We start from the raw sequence: 16,718 nt of genomic DNA, 5'->3' as shown, positions 1-16,718 counted from the left end.
GCAACCAAAGGATCTGAAATATTCTTCAAAATCAAAGGCAATGCTTTGTATGTTGGGGCTTCTGGTCATAATGAGAAAATTAAGTCTCTGAATTTGATTCTCTTGCATGGTCATTACTTTCCAAGTGAGGCAGGCCCTCAGCCAACAAACTGTTTTCTGGTTTTTAGCCATGTGCATTTTGACAACACAATGTAGATAAACACATACAGTTTTCTCAACAATAGAAATAAATCACTTCAGTCTATTCATTACTGTGCCTAAGTGAATTTTTCCGCAGTAACTGAGGCAGTTACACATCATCTGAACTAATGCAGGAGACATTTGGAAACAAGGCTGTCACCAAAATGAGATATTGTCATTCTAAATGATGAAAGAAAGACACCTCCATGACAAAGCAATACAGATTAAATCAGACAACATCTTTTGCAGCCAAACACAGAACAAGAAATTAAAGCAATTCATGATGCTATCAAAATTAAGGGCCAGTTTTCCCTCCCTCACAGACTGGTGCAACAGGTGCAGCCTGTGGGGTGAGGCTCTGTGCCCAGGCAAGGTGGAAGCCAAAGGGCCAGGGCTCACTCCCTGTCTCAGCAGCCTGCCCTGCTCTCCTTCCTCAGCCTGCCTTCCTGTCCTTCCTGTGTGTGCACAAACGATGCTGTTCCTTTTGCTTGTCAGTCAGGACAAACGGAGAAGTCTCAGGAGAGACTGATAAAGCAGCAATTACAGAGCAAAGTCAACAAGAAGAGATGGCACCACAGTGGGCGGTGGGAGCATTTGTTCAGTGAGGAGAGAGAGCTCCAGGAGCAGGTACAACTTTCACAGCACAGATAACAGGTTGCCATTTGACATCAGGCCCCAGTGAAGCTGATCCAACCTATAATATCTGCAAAATCAAACTTTTGGCTGGGCCAATAAATCTTGCCATTCTGGAACCTTAAAATTCCCCATTTCAGTTATACACTTTGCTGTAAACAGCATGTATTAAAGTCAGCTTGATCAGATCTATAAAAACATCCAAAGAGAAGTAAATTTTTGGCTTAAAGATTGTATTTTTTAAACTTACAGGCATCTGCTGACATCCGTGTGTCTTGTTAGGAGAGGAGGACTGGAGCTGCTTTACTAAGTCCATTAACTCCAATGTCTTCTTCCTGCCAGTGACCAAAAAAGGCTACTGAGGAGAGCTGTGGGAGAAACAGGCACCAGCAGAAAAATCCTTTCCTGCTTTCATCAAACAGTTCTGAAAGGACTTCCTGAGCCAAACACAGTGAGCTAGCTACTATGTTTAATACTCATCAATGTACCTATCCTCCATTAATTTCTCTTCTCTTTTTCTGAACCCATTTACACTTTTGGCATCCAGCACTTCCCATGGCAACAAGTTTCATAATTTAATTATGTGTTGTGTGAAAAAGTACTTCCTTTTGTTTGTTTTAAACCTACTAAAAGAGAATTACAGGATGCACAACAGAATTGCATGAGCAGACTTAAATGAGAAGATAATGTGGAACGACAATGGAAAATCAGTCTCAGCGCAGAGAACTGGAAACCAGCTTTGTTTTTGCTTTACTCTGACCACCAGTACAGGGTTAGTTAATACTTCCTATTGTTCCTCTCCCTGTCATAAATAAGCCAATTCACGTGATTAGTGTGAAAAGTTAGAAAACAGTCTGAGGTTTCTACAGAAATAGTAATGTTTGTTAGAAAGATGAGCTCCAAGGTCTTCCTTTTCTCTTAGGGAAGACAAGATATGGTGACTGCTGTGCTGAGGACATCTGAATTTGCATTTGAACTTTCTAGGTGATGTGACAGTTAAAAATGTCAATATGATTTGGGGCTCTGTGGAGACACACCACAGGGAAAGAGCGAATGAGTCTCTCTTCTTGGAACTGATGTGCGATAGCATCTGGAAAAGGTGAGAGCAGTTCTCTGCACCTCGTTACTGGGAAGCCAAGCTGCAGGAAGTTCAGAGAAGCAGAGCCAACTGTAACTGTGTGCTTGGAAGATGAGAAAAAGTACAAAGAGCTGACAGCATAGCTGCTAGCCAAGGCTTAGGGAGTAAGATGGTATAATAACTGTCAAGTAATGTTTTAAGTGTAAACCTGCAGGAACGAGAGAAACTAGGTTAGTGTGGGACAAGAGACTAGCATAAGTAGTGACAAACATAAAGAAAATGTAATAACAAGGCTTTGTCATCCCTGGCCTTGCCCCATGGGTGGGTTTGACCTGGGTGTTCCTGGTCTCAGCATGCAATGTTTGCCAGGAGCACACACACTGGGATGCTCTCGCCCAGCACAGAGAACTGTGGCCACAAACTCAGCACACATTGCCCACACTGTGAAGAGGGGCTCAAGTGTTGCTTGCATGTCCCAAAAGCAACAGAAGCACAGTTCATGTCCCCTGCACTTTACTGTGTCTGGCAGAACGTTGGTTCAGGTGCTCTCTGGAGAAAGCAGATCCCTGGGTCTAAGTTAGAGTATAGGCAGACATGGAAAGACTGATCCTGTTTGGGCTTTATTGATACTCCCCAAGAAACTATTCATATCATGAAACCCCCAGACAGAGACACTTAAGTATTCAAAGCCCATGTGTGAACTAAATAGGAAGAAAACTGTAGAAAATGTGACAGGAAATATTGAAAGTGCATTGTATTGCAACAGTTTCAACTGCAGCAGGGTTTGGGGAGTGTGCACTGCGGGTGACATGACTTCCTTCTGCTGCTTTCTGTGATTTAATTGTTATCTACAGCATCCTGACTCTTTAGGAATTTACCCTTCAGTGATACAGACAGAGGCTGTGCTGCTCTCTCCCAAACAAACCCATTTATCTGTAGAACACACTTATCCTGGCTAACTGACTTTAACACACATTCTTACAGTTTAATATTTTACAGGTGTCAGATGGGTGCTATGAAGGCTACATAAGAGCAACATTGGTCATGTCTACCAATAGATTCAGTCCTGAGGGGAAATGTAACATAATGTGGAAGAGACAAAAACAATGGAAAAACAGCTTGGCAAGCCACAGAAATTAAATTATACAGAGGACTTAGTTTAGACACATTTTGATATTAAATTGCTTAATTATCTTCAAAAGTAGAGTACTCTGACTTGATTCTGTAATCACAGTCCAATTAAACCTGCCTTTATGGCCAATACATCTGAGACTGAAGATCTCTTTTCTTCAAGAACGAATCTTAGAAGGTCATGTAATGGCAAAAGTCAGAAAGGGTTCACACTGCTCCTCCTAGACTGGTGGATGTTCTTCCAAGGACAGATGTGAGCTACCTCTACCTTCAGTTTTAATTGGTTATATCATGTTAATTAATCCTAAAATTTTAATTTGCACTACCTTCTTAAAAAATTACTGAAAAGTGTACAGATCTCCCAAAGATTATCAAAACACACAGCTACACAGAGAGCAGTGTGGAATCTGTTCTTCTAAATGAAGATATTTCTCCAGTTAATTTCTAGTACATGTTGGTAGTATTATACAAGGAATCATTTTGGTCAGTTGTGATGTTGTAATTAGGGGGTCTCTCCCATTGTCTACAGGATCTCTGAAGCCTGTCCTGGTGAGCAGTCTGCTTTCTGCCCCTCCTCTCCAAATGTTCTGTGAGTCTGAACAGATTTTTAAAAGCCCATTTTTGTACAGATTATATCTTTGGCTGTACCTTGACATGTGAAGAACCGTGTGGATTGGCATGTGACCCCTATGCACAACATTTCTCATTGCTCTTTGTGTGAGTGACCCCCACAACCTGCACTGTCTGTGGCTGTCCTGGAGACCTTGGAGTCGCACACGCTTTGGAATGGTGGGGGATCCCCAGTGCAGTGCAGGATCCTTCTCCAGCATTTCCTGCATGCGCCTGCTCCAGCAGAGTCAGGCGCAGAAGTGTGGACATAGATCTGCCTCTGAATTACTGTGCAGCAGCTGAGCTTCACAGGTACAAGCTGTCCCTCTTTGAGGATGTAGCACCGAGCCCTGGGTTGAAGTGCCTCTTCCCAGCAGCTGTGTCACCTGTGTGTCTGCTGAGGATACCATTCAGACCCTGCTTACAGCTTTGCAGATTAGTTTTGCTGTAAGGTTTTAAAGTAAATAAACAGAGGATGGTTAGAGATCAAGATTTCAATTAGCCTCTGTATCAGGTTTGACTCTGGCATCGTGGTTTGACTTCAAGAGAACATCTGGGCTTTGTTTTAAATTCTACTCAACACTAAAACCTTCTATATCTACACCTACAATTTCCAACCCCAGTAATAAGATGAGGTAAATTTATGAGATGGACAAACTAAGGAAGGATTAAGAAAGAGCAGCTCTTCCAAAAAGTTAGTCAAGTCCAATGCTCAAAGTATTTGGAAGGTACTGTAATGTTTTGAATACAGATTATAGATATATACAGATTTTATATTGGCATATTTATTTTCATGTCAAGCACAACTTATTTTTTCTTTGCTTTTATGAGAAGTAGTATAAGAAGTGGAAGTTGTGTTGTCTAACTCTCCTGACACCTCTGGCATGAGGTAACAGTGTCATTGAAGTGATGAAGTCTCTGGACTCAGGCTCGGGGCTGGGCACTGTCTGAGACTGATGCTGCTGTGTTTTGTCAGTTCATTCTGGCTAAGCAGTTTCCCTTACAGGGAGACCTCAGGGGCAGGAGAAAGAAGGGGAGACATCTGCCTCAGGGAAAAACTATTCTTCTTTTCCTTTCTGCTATTTAATATTGTACTTAATGGGATATTTCCATGTGCAACCATCGAGGCAGATTCTCAGTCTGTTATGAAATGATTTGCTTATGAAAATCATCAGCTCCAATGGGCTCCAAATCCACTGCACAAGTTCTGAATTTGTCTCTAAGGTAATTTCTCCAGCTTTCTAGAGCAAATTCCACCCAAGTATTTTGGCTTCTACCTGTGAATGTGAAGCCTTTTGAAGAGTTTGTGCTCCTGAGAGTCTAACAATCCATTTTTCAGATGAGGACAGATTTCAGATCCATCCTTCTAACCCCACTGTTAAACAATCATTAATAGTTAGCTAGATGGTTATTGTAAGCTTCTGTATTTGACTATTAACAGCAACTGCATGTGTGTGTCTGCTCCATATAGAACAAACCTGTCTAGGGATTGATTTTATGATGCCAAAATGATAAAGTTTGCTAAAAAATGTAGAGTGAATGTGTAAGCTCTGGAAAACATTAACAAAAATAACTAAGTAACACTCCCTATTCATACCTGATTCCTACTGACATCAAATTTAGCTGTGTGTACTTTGGACTCATTGGAACTGTTACCGTGAAAAATCTTGCTGCACAAGTCCTCTTTGAAACATATTTGTGTTCTGATTGCTCTGTTAAGGAAAAAAAAGTTTTGTCATCACTGTAGTTTAGGCAGATTCTCCATTGTCTGGAGTCTTGTTATAGTCATTTATATCAACACAGAGTGGGTGTACAGTAGCCAGCAGTCTGTGTTAGCAGCATTTGAGATTCAGTTTGCACTTACGTAAATGATTGTGCAAGATGTGAGAGGCAATCTAGCCCCTGGGAATTATATATGGTTTTGGGCGTAATCTTTATGTGTGCAGCCAACACGTAAAAATATAGAGAAGTTTTAACATGTTACTGTTGCCATCACCCCAAATAAATATAATTAAACAAGCAGCTTTCAGTCACACTTATAGGCAGGATCCAGAATAGCTCATGTTTTTGGTGGCAGATATATAGGAAATATGAGCCTATGAGGAACAATATATTGCTTTGTTTTTCATAGCATTGTTCACCACATTCTCATAATGGTCAGATAAGAAAGTTTTCAGACCAAGGAAGGGTTAGAAAAGTACATTTCTAAAAGTATTGCAATTTATGTAGTTTAATAGGATGCCTCTTTGCAATTCAGAAAAAAAACCCCTGGTGAATTGTATCACATTTCAGCTGAATTAAACTGTTTTAGAGATACTGTGTCAAAATAATCACTAAGACAGCCCAGTCCAGAAAGAAAGTGGTATTAACTATGTTTGTAATGTGGGGCCATGTGTTCCTTCCTTTTACCACAGAGCTGTAAATGTTGCATATTCCACTTTGCAAGTGAAGGTATCCCAGAAGAGATATTAATGATATTGGGGTCTACAGGAAATGGAAGCACCTTAACAATATATTCCCCTGAGGGTCTGGCATGTGCTGCCTTGGAAATCCTTGACAAGACTCAAAAGCACCATTAAAGCTTTTCTGTAGCTTGCTTTTCTTTTCTTTTTTTTTTTTTTTTTTCCATCAGAGCCTGTGACAGCATGGGTGAAAAACGCCCTTGCTGGTGGCAGCATATCTCTCATACCCACAAATATTCATTTAACATTAATGAATTGCTTAAACATTCCTGAGGTGCCTATGTCTCTCAGCAGAGTTTTGGAGTCTTTATTTTGCCATACTCTAAACCACAATCCCAAGTAAAAGAGCAAAGGAGGGACTAAAGAGAAAACCCCTGGCCGACTTTTTGCCAGTTGCTTTCATCTCTGGAAGTTTTCCCTGTGATGGGGCTCTGCAGGTTGTCAGGGCAAAGCAAAGATGTCTAAATGACAGGGAGAAAAAAAAATCTGCTTTCCTCTAACCCAATGCTCAGGAACAGCTGAACTGATTTTGCTGAAACATTAAATGTACTCAGCATGATGGAGATTCCCTCAGAACAGATTTTTTTTCACTTGGATGGTTTAAATTTGGCAAAATCATTGTGATGTAGAACAAAAACTGATAAGCTCCTGCTAGCTCTGCCTAGAAAAATAGTTTATATGTCATCCACTCCTTTTTAGACCAAGAATTGTCTCATTCTGCTATATATAATGAATGTCTTTAACTTGCTCTAATGTTTATTACAGTTGTAACTCATTTATTAAATCAAATCATGATGGTGAGAAGGAAGTTGTAAGAAGTGAATATCTAACAGATGAGTTATCTGGAAGAAGGCAGCACCTACTGACATCACCCTGCAACGTGCAGTGCCTGTCTGGAGCAGTCTGGCTTCCATGATGCTGGGGAAATCAGAGAGGTGAACTCCCTCCTATTTCCTCCTTGGAAGGTGTTCAAGGCTGTGGCCTCACCTCCCTTGGAAGAGTCTTGAAATATTTTCAATAATGGGAAGGGGTGGAATGGGCTGGATCCTCTTGGAAAGTGCCCTGTAGCATTAGGGAATGATGCTGCCGGTAGCCTGCGCTAGGTGTTAAAAATATGAAGTTTTGCTGATTTGCTCACTAATTCTGTACAGCCAAATGCAGTTATTGCAGCTGGGAATGATCCTACTCTGGTGTAACTCTGCTGAAGCCTGCAGTGTCACAGAGGGTGTGATTGTGGGTGAAAATCCCAGTTTGGAGAGCAGAAACCGGCTAGGTACACGTTAGTGACAACAATCCGTGAGGCAAAGGAAAGTGTTCTGTGATTCCAGACACACTCACCCATAAATTGCTGACCGGTTTATGTATTGCCCGATATAACCACCCCAGGAATCAGGAATATTCTGTTTATCGGGGCGTTTATCACAGATAATCATGGGTGCGGTGGAAATACCGCCTGGCGTGTATCGCTGCTGTTGGAAGCTTTCATTTCCTGATTTTTCTGACACTGGGGGGGGGGGACCGTGGTTTTGATTTTTTAAAATTATTCTTATTTTATTTTAACGCAGCGGCCGGAGGACTGCCCAGCTCCCGCCCCGCCGTGCGCGCCCGCGGTGCCGCCGTCCAGGTGTTTCGCGTTACCGCCGCCCCGTAAAAGCCGAGCACGAACACGGTGACACATAAACGCGAAATTAAAGCGGTGCTGGGCCCCGCCCGGGGCTGGGGCCGAGGGCGATCCGACCACCCGCAGCCGGGCCAGGCTCCCCGCTCCCCGCAGCACCGGCACGGCCGGCGGGAGGCTCCTGAGCCCCGGCGGGGCCGCGGGTGCCGCTTCCTCCGGCAAAGGCTTCCCCTCTCGGGGCACCTGTGGGAAAGCGGCCCGGGGTTCCACGCAGGACAAGGGCTGGAAGGGGAGGGAAACCGGCTCAAAGCAGCCCACGGGCGAGGCTGGGCCGGGCTTGCAGCGGGCGCACCGTCCTGCGAGGCCAACTCGGCATCACTCGTGGGGCGGGCGGTGGCAGCCGGCACCCCGGGCAGCCCGTCCGAGCGCTCCCCGCCAGCCCCCGGCCTGAGGGGACACCGGAGCGGCACACGGATTGTGTCCGGCCGCCTCCGGCCAGGGCCAGGGCCAGGGCCAGAGCCAGAGCCAGAGCCAGAGCCGCTCCTTGCAGCGCCCCGCGAGCGGCGCGCCCGGTCCCGCCCGGCTCCACCGTCGGGACTGGCAGCGGCGCCGCCTGCTGCAAGTGCGGGCCTTGGTTTTTATTATTATTTTTTTCCTTGAGTTCAGGACTCCTCGAAGGCGGGTGATTTCACGGAAAGTGAAGGGGAAGACAGGGCCCCGAAGTTATTACACAAAGTAATGAGTTCTCCAGCCGATTCCTCCGGGCTGAGACCGTGCCAGTGCGGGGATGCACGCATCCCGCCCCGCCGCCCCCCAGAAATCCCCAGATTAGCAGGAAAACTTGGTGGTGTTTCAAGTGCATACCAAGAAAATTAATGTGAAAGCATTCCTCTTTCCATCGAGAAAGGCGTATATTTTCTCACCCTCCCAAGGCTTCTCTCTCCGTCCCCCCACTTCCCCCCCCCCCCCATCAGGGTTTTCCAGATAAATTGGAGAGCTTTCCAGAGGGAACCTGGAGAAGAAATAATAGAAATACTCAACACTGTCTTGGTTGCCCCGATCTACAGCACCTTTCTTTAAATGCCCGTTAGACTGAAAAATTCCGTCAAAACTGTATTCATTGCAACAATATTGGTAATAAAGTATTTTGTCTGATGTTGCATTTTGTCTGATGTTGCATTGTCTCCTTCACGACAGAAACTACAAACAAAATGTATGTTCCAAGCGAAAAGGAAAAGGTTTTATTTAATCCAGAAAATAATTAAAATCTCATGTATTTTTATTGGTTTTAGTATCCAGCAGAGTGAAAATATTGAAACTCCGAGACCCCTTGCATTAAAAAGTCACAACTGTTCTATTTTATTAGTTCTGACTGTGTGAAAAAAATTATAAGGACAACATTGAAAAAATCCGGGTTTTAGAGCCCCGAATGGCCATAAAAACAATAAAATCAACTATAAAACCTGCACTAGTGATATTAAAAAATTATGTAGTTCAATAAATGTGACATTTCATGAATGCGGATTTAATAGTCTCCAACCCGTGGAAAGAGGAAGGCTGAGGTCTAACAATTGAATTTGAAAGGGGCGGTTCTGTAGAACTGCAAAATTAAGTGCTTCATTTTTCTTGTTAGGGATTATGCAGTGGTAGTGGAATGTAATAACTGTGTCATTAAAACTTCCTTTTAACAAGGCCTATTGCTTGTATAAAAGTCAGAAAAGAATAATCTCTTCCTCTATTTATTTGTTTTCCAATAATACAGCAAAACATTTTTTTTCTTTTCGTATAAACTTGTTCTCAAGATTTTGAATCGACAGCTTGTAAAATATTGTGGGGGCCCTCCATTCTGCTGCCTCGTATCATGCACGTCGTTATTCCAGAGGGCAACGGGTCATCGGTTTACTGTACATTTATTAAGTAAATCAAGCTGCAAATCCAACACTTCCAGATGAAAACATTAACTAAACCCCTTGGAAAGAGCAATGCCTGGGAGACTGAACACAGAGAAAAAATAATCAAAACTGTCAGCTCGCTTTACGTGTACCTGATATTTACAAGACACAAGACCACGCTTTAAAGGTGAGTTTTGGCATTTGTTAACAATGTAAAGAAAAAGAAAACCTAACCTCTCTGTATTATTAAAAAATATTTTTTTGTTGTTTTTAATTTCACCAACACCCTTTCGTCTTGCTCTGAGCCTCTTCTTAAGATCTTCGTGGGTTTGAACTGCAGACTTTTTTTAATTTTTTTTTTTTTAAGAAAAAAAAAAAGGCAGAGTTATACCAGCACCTGCTATTCCTTAACAGCTTTCCGTGCTCGCTGTCAGCACGGGGGCGTGCGATGGAGACGGGACACGGCGGGCCCCGCGGACACGCAGGCTGCACCTGTCGCCTCGGCTCGCACGGAGCGGCCGCGCCAGCGCTGCCGTCGGGGCCAGGCCCCGGGCGCTCGAGAGGCGCGGGCAGAGCGGGGCTCGCTGCCCCTTGCTCACACCTCCAATCACCCTCGCCCAAGTCCAGCGGGCAGCGGTGCAGGCGAGGGGCGGCCCCGCGGAGCGGAGTCGGCGACGCTCGGACGGAGCGCGCGTCTCCCGCGGGGGCTGCGGGGCAGGGGGAATCACCCGGCGGGATCTTAAAAATCGAATCGATGGAGCCCAGGTGGCGCTGCTCGGGCCGCTGGGTCATGCCGCTTTCCCAGCCCGGGCTGTCGGGCCCTGGGTCCCCAGCCCCGCGCCGCCCCATCGCCCCCCAGCCTGCCGCCGGTGCCGGCCGTCGGAGCCAGCGAGCAGCGCGGCGCCGCTTCCTGCTCCGCCACGCCGGGCTCTCGGCCCTGTCCCGGGCACGGGGCCGGAGCCTGTGCTGCCCCCTGCCCACGCACTCCCCGCACTCGTTCCCGGCGCACGCAGTCAGGCGGAGCGCCAGCGCGGGCTTCTCCAAGGGAGAGCTCCCCGGGCCGGGCGGGGGTGCCCGTCCGCTTCGTGCCTCCTGCCTCGGTCCGCGCCAGCGCCACGCTGCAGGGGTCAGCGCGCAGCCCCACGGGGAAGCCCGAGCACCGCTGACGCTGCGCCCTGCGCCGGCAGAGGAGCGAGAACCGCTGCGGGAGGCGCCGGGGCCTCTGTGCCGTCGGGGCCCGGTGGGCGACAGATCGCGCCCCGCCGGCCCGGGCTCCCCCGGCGGTGGTTGATTGGCGCCGCGGGGAGTGCGCTCCGGGAGGCGGGGGAGTGTTTGCCGGCGGGGGGTGTTTCCCCCTTCCCTGGCCGGGCTCATTGGCCAGACGGCGCCGTGGCAGGAAGGGGACAGAGACCACGCGGGCTCCGCCCCGCGCCAATAGAAACCTATCGAAGGGTAACCCGAGCCCAGAGAAACCCGCGGCGGCGGTGCCAGCACCCAGCCGCCGCGGTCGGGGCCGGCTTTCCGCAGGGGCGGCCGGGGGCGCGGGGGTGCGCGGGCGGTGACCGCGCCATGCAGTACCAGCCTCCGGGCGCGGCGCCGGCGGCCCTGGGCGTCGGCGTCCCGCTGTACGCGCCCACGCCGCTGCTCCAGCCCGCGCACCCCACGCCCTTCTACATCGAGGACATCCTGGGCCGCGGCCCCGCCGCCGCCCCGGCCCCCCACTCCCTGCCCGCCCCGCCGCCGCCGACGCTGCCGTCGCCCAACTCCTCCTTCACCAGCCTGGTGTCCCCGTACCGGACCCCCATCTACGAGCCGACCCCCGTCCACCCGGCCTTCTCCCACCACCTCGCCGCCACCTATGGCACCGGCGCCTACGCCGGGCCGCTCTACTCCTTTCCCCGCGCCGTCGGCGACTACGCGCACGCCCTGATCCGGCAGGACCCCCTGGGTAAGCCATGTGCCCCCCTCCGCCCTCCCGGCTCCGGTGCAGATCTCGTCCCGTCCCCGTCCCGCCGTCGGGGCAAGGGTAAATGGGAAGTGCCCGAAAGCGGTCCCCTTTCCCGCCCGCCCCGCCGCTTCTCTGTGTTCCCCCGGCTCCCTCCGGCCCCCGTCTGATTTACAGTAAATTAGAGACGTGCCGTGCTCCGGGTCTGTCAGCGAGACCACAGTGCGCGGCCGCCGTGACTCAGATTTGTTTTCCTTCAAACCAAGTGACTCTGAGAGTGTCCTTAGTAATGTCGCGTGTGGTTTTGGTGGGGAGTTTTAATTGTGCTTGGAGATCGCATGGCAGATCTCAGTCTTTCCTGCGGATGACTTGAAAAACACTCGGGAGGCCGCTCCGCTCGCTGGGGCCCCCGAGGTTCCTCTGCGGGTCGGCTCGGGCCGGGCCGGGCCGGGTCGGGGGTCCCGGTGGTTACTTCGCGCCTTTGGCCGGGAAGCGACCCCTCTGCGGGGGCTGAGCCCCGTGCCCGGGCTGCAGCACTTGTTCTTAGTGATTGCAAAACTGGACCTGACTCACCACATTTGTGCAGTGAAAGAGGCTGACCCTTTCCGTTCATACAGGAAACCTTGAGCTCTCGATAGGAGTAAATCTGGTTTCAGAAGCTGTTAAGTGTTTTCCTGGCCGCCTGAAGCAGGCTCTTCCCCGGGAGTCGTGCACATTGCTGATTACTTTATCGACATCCTCAATACAGACAAATTCAGGAAACACTCGACTTCTGATAGCCGGGATCCGTTTTTCTGATATTGTTCATTTCCTCTGTGTGGGATGTGACTTTATGACAGCTAAAATAACCAGTTGCTTCCTATTTTTTGAGTCTGTTTTGCACAAGAATTACTAAAGCCTGACGCAAGCAAAATCTCGAAAAACAATACAGCAAATTGCAAAGGGTGCAGGCAGAAAGACAAACAGCGTGACTCAGTAGCGCTGGCCGGAGCCTCCTGCCCGGGACGCGGCTGCGGCTCCGCAGCGGGGCCGGTTCCCCGGCGTGTCGCTGCCTGCCCCGCCTCGCCCCTCGCCCGGCCCCGGGTGAGCCTGGCGGGCACCCCGCGGCCTCTGGCGGGCAAAGCCCCAGCCGAGGGTGGGGGACACGCGGGCCCTCCTTCCTAGAAACCCAGTGCCCTCCTGTCGGCGCATCACCCCTGCCCAGCCCCGCGATGTCCCCGCTCTCCACAGGGACCCGGGAGACGGTTTCTTTAGGGCATCGCAGTGAAAGAGCAGAAGGAAGCAAAGGTCTTTTTTTTTTTTTTTTTTTGGTCTCTTTCTTTGCGAGATAGACCAACAGGAAACACATTGACGGAAATGTTGCCAAAGCCCGTAAAGTGACTTTAACTGGTCTCTCCGTTTGGCGGAGGGGAAAAAATCAGAGAGGGGAAAGATCAGAGTAGGAACTGAGAGAAATAAAATCAGGCGAAGGAAATTAGCGAGCCCTGGACCCGGCGCGCTCCCGGGACTGGGCAGGGGCTCCCCAGTCCCGCGTGTCCGCGGCCGGCCCTGACCCTGGGCGCTGTGCCTCTCGTTGTAGGGAAGCCGCTGCTCTGGAGCCCCTTCATCCAGCGGCCGCTGCATAAGAGGAAGGGGGGGCAGGTCCGCTTCTCCAACGACCAGACCATCGAGTTGGAGAAGAAGTTCGAGACGCAGAAATACCTCTCCCCGCCGGAGAGGAAGCGTCTGGCCAAGATGCTGCAGCTCAGCGAGAGGCAGGTGAGGCCGTGCCCCCGCCCCGGGGAACCGCACCCCTTCCCCTTCGCTCCAGGCCCCGCTGTGCAGCTGCTGTCGCTGCATCGGGACCTGGCCGGCTCAGGGTCGGCGGGAAGGGGTTTTTGTCTGGTTCTTGCTTTTTGCTTGTGGCTTGGGAAAGGCTCTGGGTGCTAACTGGCTCCAAGACTACCCTGCACCTTTTCTCGTTGTCGTTGCTCAGGTCAAAACCTGGTTTCAGAATCGCAGAGCCAAATGGAGGCGTCTAAAGCAGGTACGGAGATGTTTCTGTTTCTATAGAAATAAGTATTTTAATTGTCTTATCTTACGCCGTGCTCGCCTATTCCAGGTTGTATGCAGAAGTCATCTGAAAGGCTGTTTAACCTCTTCACCTTGATTAAAAAGACAAATAGTCATGCTGGAATCCATGAGGGCTCGTTCAGGCAGCACTAACGTTAAAAGCTTCTAATGCAGTTCCTATATCAATTATGCCTGTCTTTCACACACCACCTATTAAAACTCCACGGTAATTGTTTTGTAAACCCATATGTTGTTTAGCCAATTAACGTGGAGAAGATAAGTAATTGTCAGTAAATTACCTAGGCAGTTTTTTTGGAGAATATTAACTGGTGTTTTAAAATGCCCTCTTTTGATAAACACAAGTTGATGTATTTTGCTAACATCGGGAGAAAGCAGGTACAAACACCTTGTTTGGTTTGACGAGCCACGTGGAAAATTGAGTAGTTTTTACCTTCATTTCACAAGCAGTTACAATGCATGAGCCTAAGAAGTTAAAGCAGTTTCCCTTCCCTTAGAAATCATGCTCAAGAAGGTAATTATTTAGGGAGTTTTATGGCACATAGAAACTCAGCAAAACTGAGGTCCCTTGGCTCAAATATTTTTGAAAAACTCCAACATCTTGACCTGAGTCTGGCTTCAGCAAGTGTGACATGGATGCATACAGTCTACTGGCAAATTTGCCTTTAATATAAAAGTAAAAAGAAAAGTAAACTAATCACGGTACGGTGCTCTGGATGAATCTGTTCTGTGACCTTCGCCTGAATTTAACTCAATCTTCAGTTGATTTTTAAATAAAGTTCTATTATTCTGGCAAGAGGCCGCCTAGGGCCCAGCCCATGCCACAGTGTCCGGAGAGCTTGCTTGGGATCTCGGCCATTTTAAGTCATTTCCTCCTTTTCATTCAGTCACATCCATTTCTCCAAGCCCGCACGGTTATATCATGGGTACATGTCCCTGCCTGCTTTTTCTTTCACGTAGCATTTCGTGCCCCCTTAGGGGACTAGGCTCTCCAGACAGGAGCCAACATAGGGCTACTCTTGCCTTCACAAACAGGGGTTTGATTTGGTTTTAGTGGTGAGTGTTTTAATGTTGAGTTTTAGCTTAATTGGTAGTTTTTTTCCATTTGATTTTGGACCACTGATGGATTCAACCTCCCTCCTCTTGCTGTCGGGTGTAATTAAAGAAAGATCAGGGCAGGAGGAAGCTGTGTGTCGGTGTTTGTAGACTCATAATAAACATTTGCTTTGCTAAAGACAAAAGTTCAGAGGTTCCTGGGCTCCAGCAGCTCCTGACTCTTTTGAAGTGGCTGCGATAACCATCGCCAGGGAGCCCTATTCACGGCAGCAGCCCCTGTGGCTGTGAGGGAGTGGGATCAGAGCCCTCGCCCAGCCCGGTCCCACTCGGGCAGGTTTATAGGCAGGAGGCCCAGGGAGGCAGCAGGACACCTGCCTTTTTCTGCAAGGTGGTTTTCCCACACAGCACAACTGGAGTTCCCTGGCCTCCTGTCTCTGTGGCCTCTAGTTCTGTGTCAAGCAGGATTCTTTCATTGCAGGAGAACCCCCAGGCCACCAAAAAAGAAGAAGTAGAAGGTGCTGACAGTCACAGTGAGCAAAGGCCGGAGAGCTGCCAGAGCCCTGAGCAGAAGGGTAAGGAGGTGTCTCTGGATGGCTCACAGTACACCCCCTCACCAGCCTCACAGGAGGACCTGGAGTCAGATGTCTCTGAGGACTCTGATCAAGAAGTGGACATTGAAGGCGATAAAGGCTATTACACTGCTGCCCACTAACAGTCCCATGCAGAGAGCGGACCTAACTCGGCTTGCACTTTACCAGGGACTGGTTTGAAAGAATATTGTGCTACAGGAGAAAACTTTCACCGTTACATTGAAAGAAAAAAGCATCACCAAATAGACTAATTTTATAACAAGCAAAGAAAGAAAGACGTATTTTCTGCAAACAGTTCAGTTTTGCCATCTCTAATTTGGTTAAAGGACCATGGTTTGTATTTAATTATTTGTAAGATATGTTTGTACAATTGTCAGTGTTCTAACTGGAATATTATCCTGCACCCTGTCCTTACTCATGGTGGTGGAGAGGGTCTGAATCAGCTGCTGTCGGTGATCAGGCAAAACTCTAACTAGTATGGAAGTGAGTATGGATTGCAGGACTAAGCCCTTTATATGTGTAAACAAACGTACTTTAAATAGATTAATATAAACGCCCTTTGTAAGCAGAGAAACATGTTCTGTGAAATAGGGAGGGATTTGACCATCCCGAGAAGTGCCTTATACTCACACCCTTTTATGTGCTCTCTACTGAGACATGCTTCCTTCGTCAGGTAGAGTTGTCAGACAGATTCCTTTTTCTTCTTGTGTGAGATGCAATGTGCCTTCTCAGATTTTCGAGAATTTTGCCTCACAGTTTGGATGGTTCAATTTGCAGAAAAAAAATATTTTTCTCCTTCAAAATCTCTAGCACTGTTTTTTATGGATTTCATATTTGAGAAGAAAATGCAGGGAGTAATAGGGCCCTGCTGCAGGACAGAAACTGGCATCAGCTGCAGGGCATAAGTGAAGCACATGGCCTTGGGAAGATAATGCCTATCGTACACGTACGTATCTGCTTCTGTACATACTAGTTTTCTTTAAAAATCTTGTGGTTTTATACCTCACATTGTTCATATTTTGTACATATTTGTTCAGTGTTTTAAAAAAAAAGGCAAAACCTGGTATTTAATTTTTGATGGACATATCTGTGAAATAAACCTAAACTCTGCAACACTCGCCACTCTGGCTGTCCAGTTACTGGCAGGAGAAAACCCAAACCTCTTCTTTGCCAGGTGTGTTGTAAGCGCCTTTCCCTCGGTACTGTGCCGGCCATCAGCCAACCCGCAGCTTTCTGGGCACCCTCGGTTGCAGGAGTCTCGTGTGGGCTCTCTGCTGTGTTTTTTTGCTGTGTTTCAGCCTCTCACCCCGCGTTTCGGTTTTGCCCGTGGTTGTGCCCACAGGGGAGCGGGCTCTGCGGCGGGAGGAGGAAAACCTGGCTGGTGAGCCCGGGCTGGAAGCGTGGGTGTTTACCCCGAGTCGCCCTGACCTGGGGTGCCGCAGAGGGGCGCGGGC

General features: G+C 48.4%; 1 protein-coding gene across 1 annotated transcript; it reads left to right on the top strand.

The window, feature by feature from the left end:
- Positions 1–11,020: 11,020 nt before the first annotated feature.
- On the top strand, positions 11,021–16,382 carry HHEX (hematopoietically expressed homeobox). Its single transcript, XM_074545004.1, has 4 exons — positions 11,021–11,551; positions 13,128–13,306; positions 13,524–13,574; positions 15,153–16,382. The coding sequence occupies exons 1-4, from the start codon at positions 11,173–11,175 to the stop codon at positions 15,384–15,386; spliced, it is 843 nt and encodes a 280-aa protein (XP_074401105.1). The 5' UTR covers positions 11,021–11,172; the 3' UTR covers positions 15,387–16,382.
- The last annotated feature ends 336 nt before the right edge of the window (positions 16,383–16,718 follow it).

This window comes from Zonotrichia albicollis, chromosome 7 (assembly GCF_047830755.1).
Source record: "Zonotrichia albicollis isolate bZonAlb1 chromosome 7, bZonAlb1.hap1, whole genome shotgun sequence".
Classification (NCBI taxonomy): Eukaryota; Metazoa; Chordata; class Aves; order Passeriformes; family Passerellidae; genus Zonotrichia; species Zonotrichia albicollis.
Note: the sequence above shows the minus strand (reverse complement) of the source record. Positions and strands in the feature narration are given on the sequence as shown.

Bases quoted from the DNA above. Each gene is read 5' to 3' on its own strand.
- HHEX (XM_074545004.1), top strand. From the start codon at position 11,173: ATGCAGTACCAGCCTCCGGGCGCGGCGCCGGCGGCCCTGGGCGTCGGC. The intron at 13,307-13,523 runs GTGAGGCCGTGC...GTCGTTGCTCAG, and splicing joins TGCAGCTCAGCGAGAGGCAG to GTCAAAACCTGGTTTCAGAA. The intron at 13,575-15,152 runs GTACGGAGATGT...CTTTCATTGCAG, and splicing joins AATGGAGGCGTCTAAAGCAG to GAGAACCCCCAGGCCACCAA.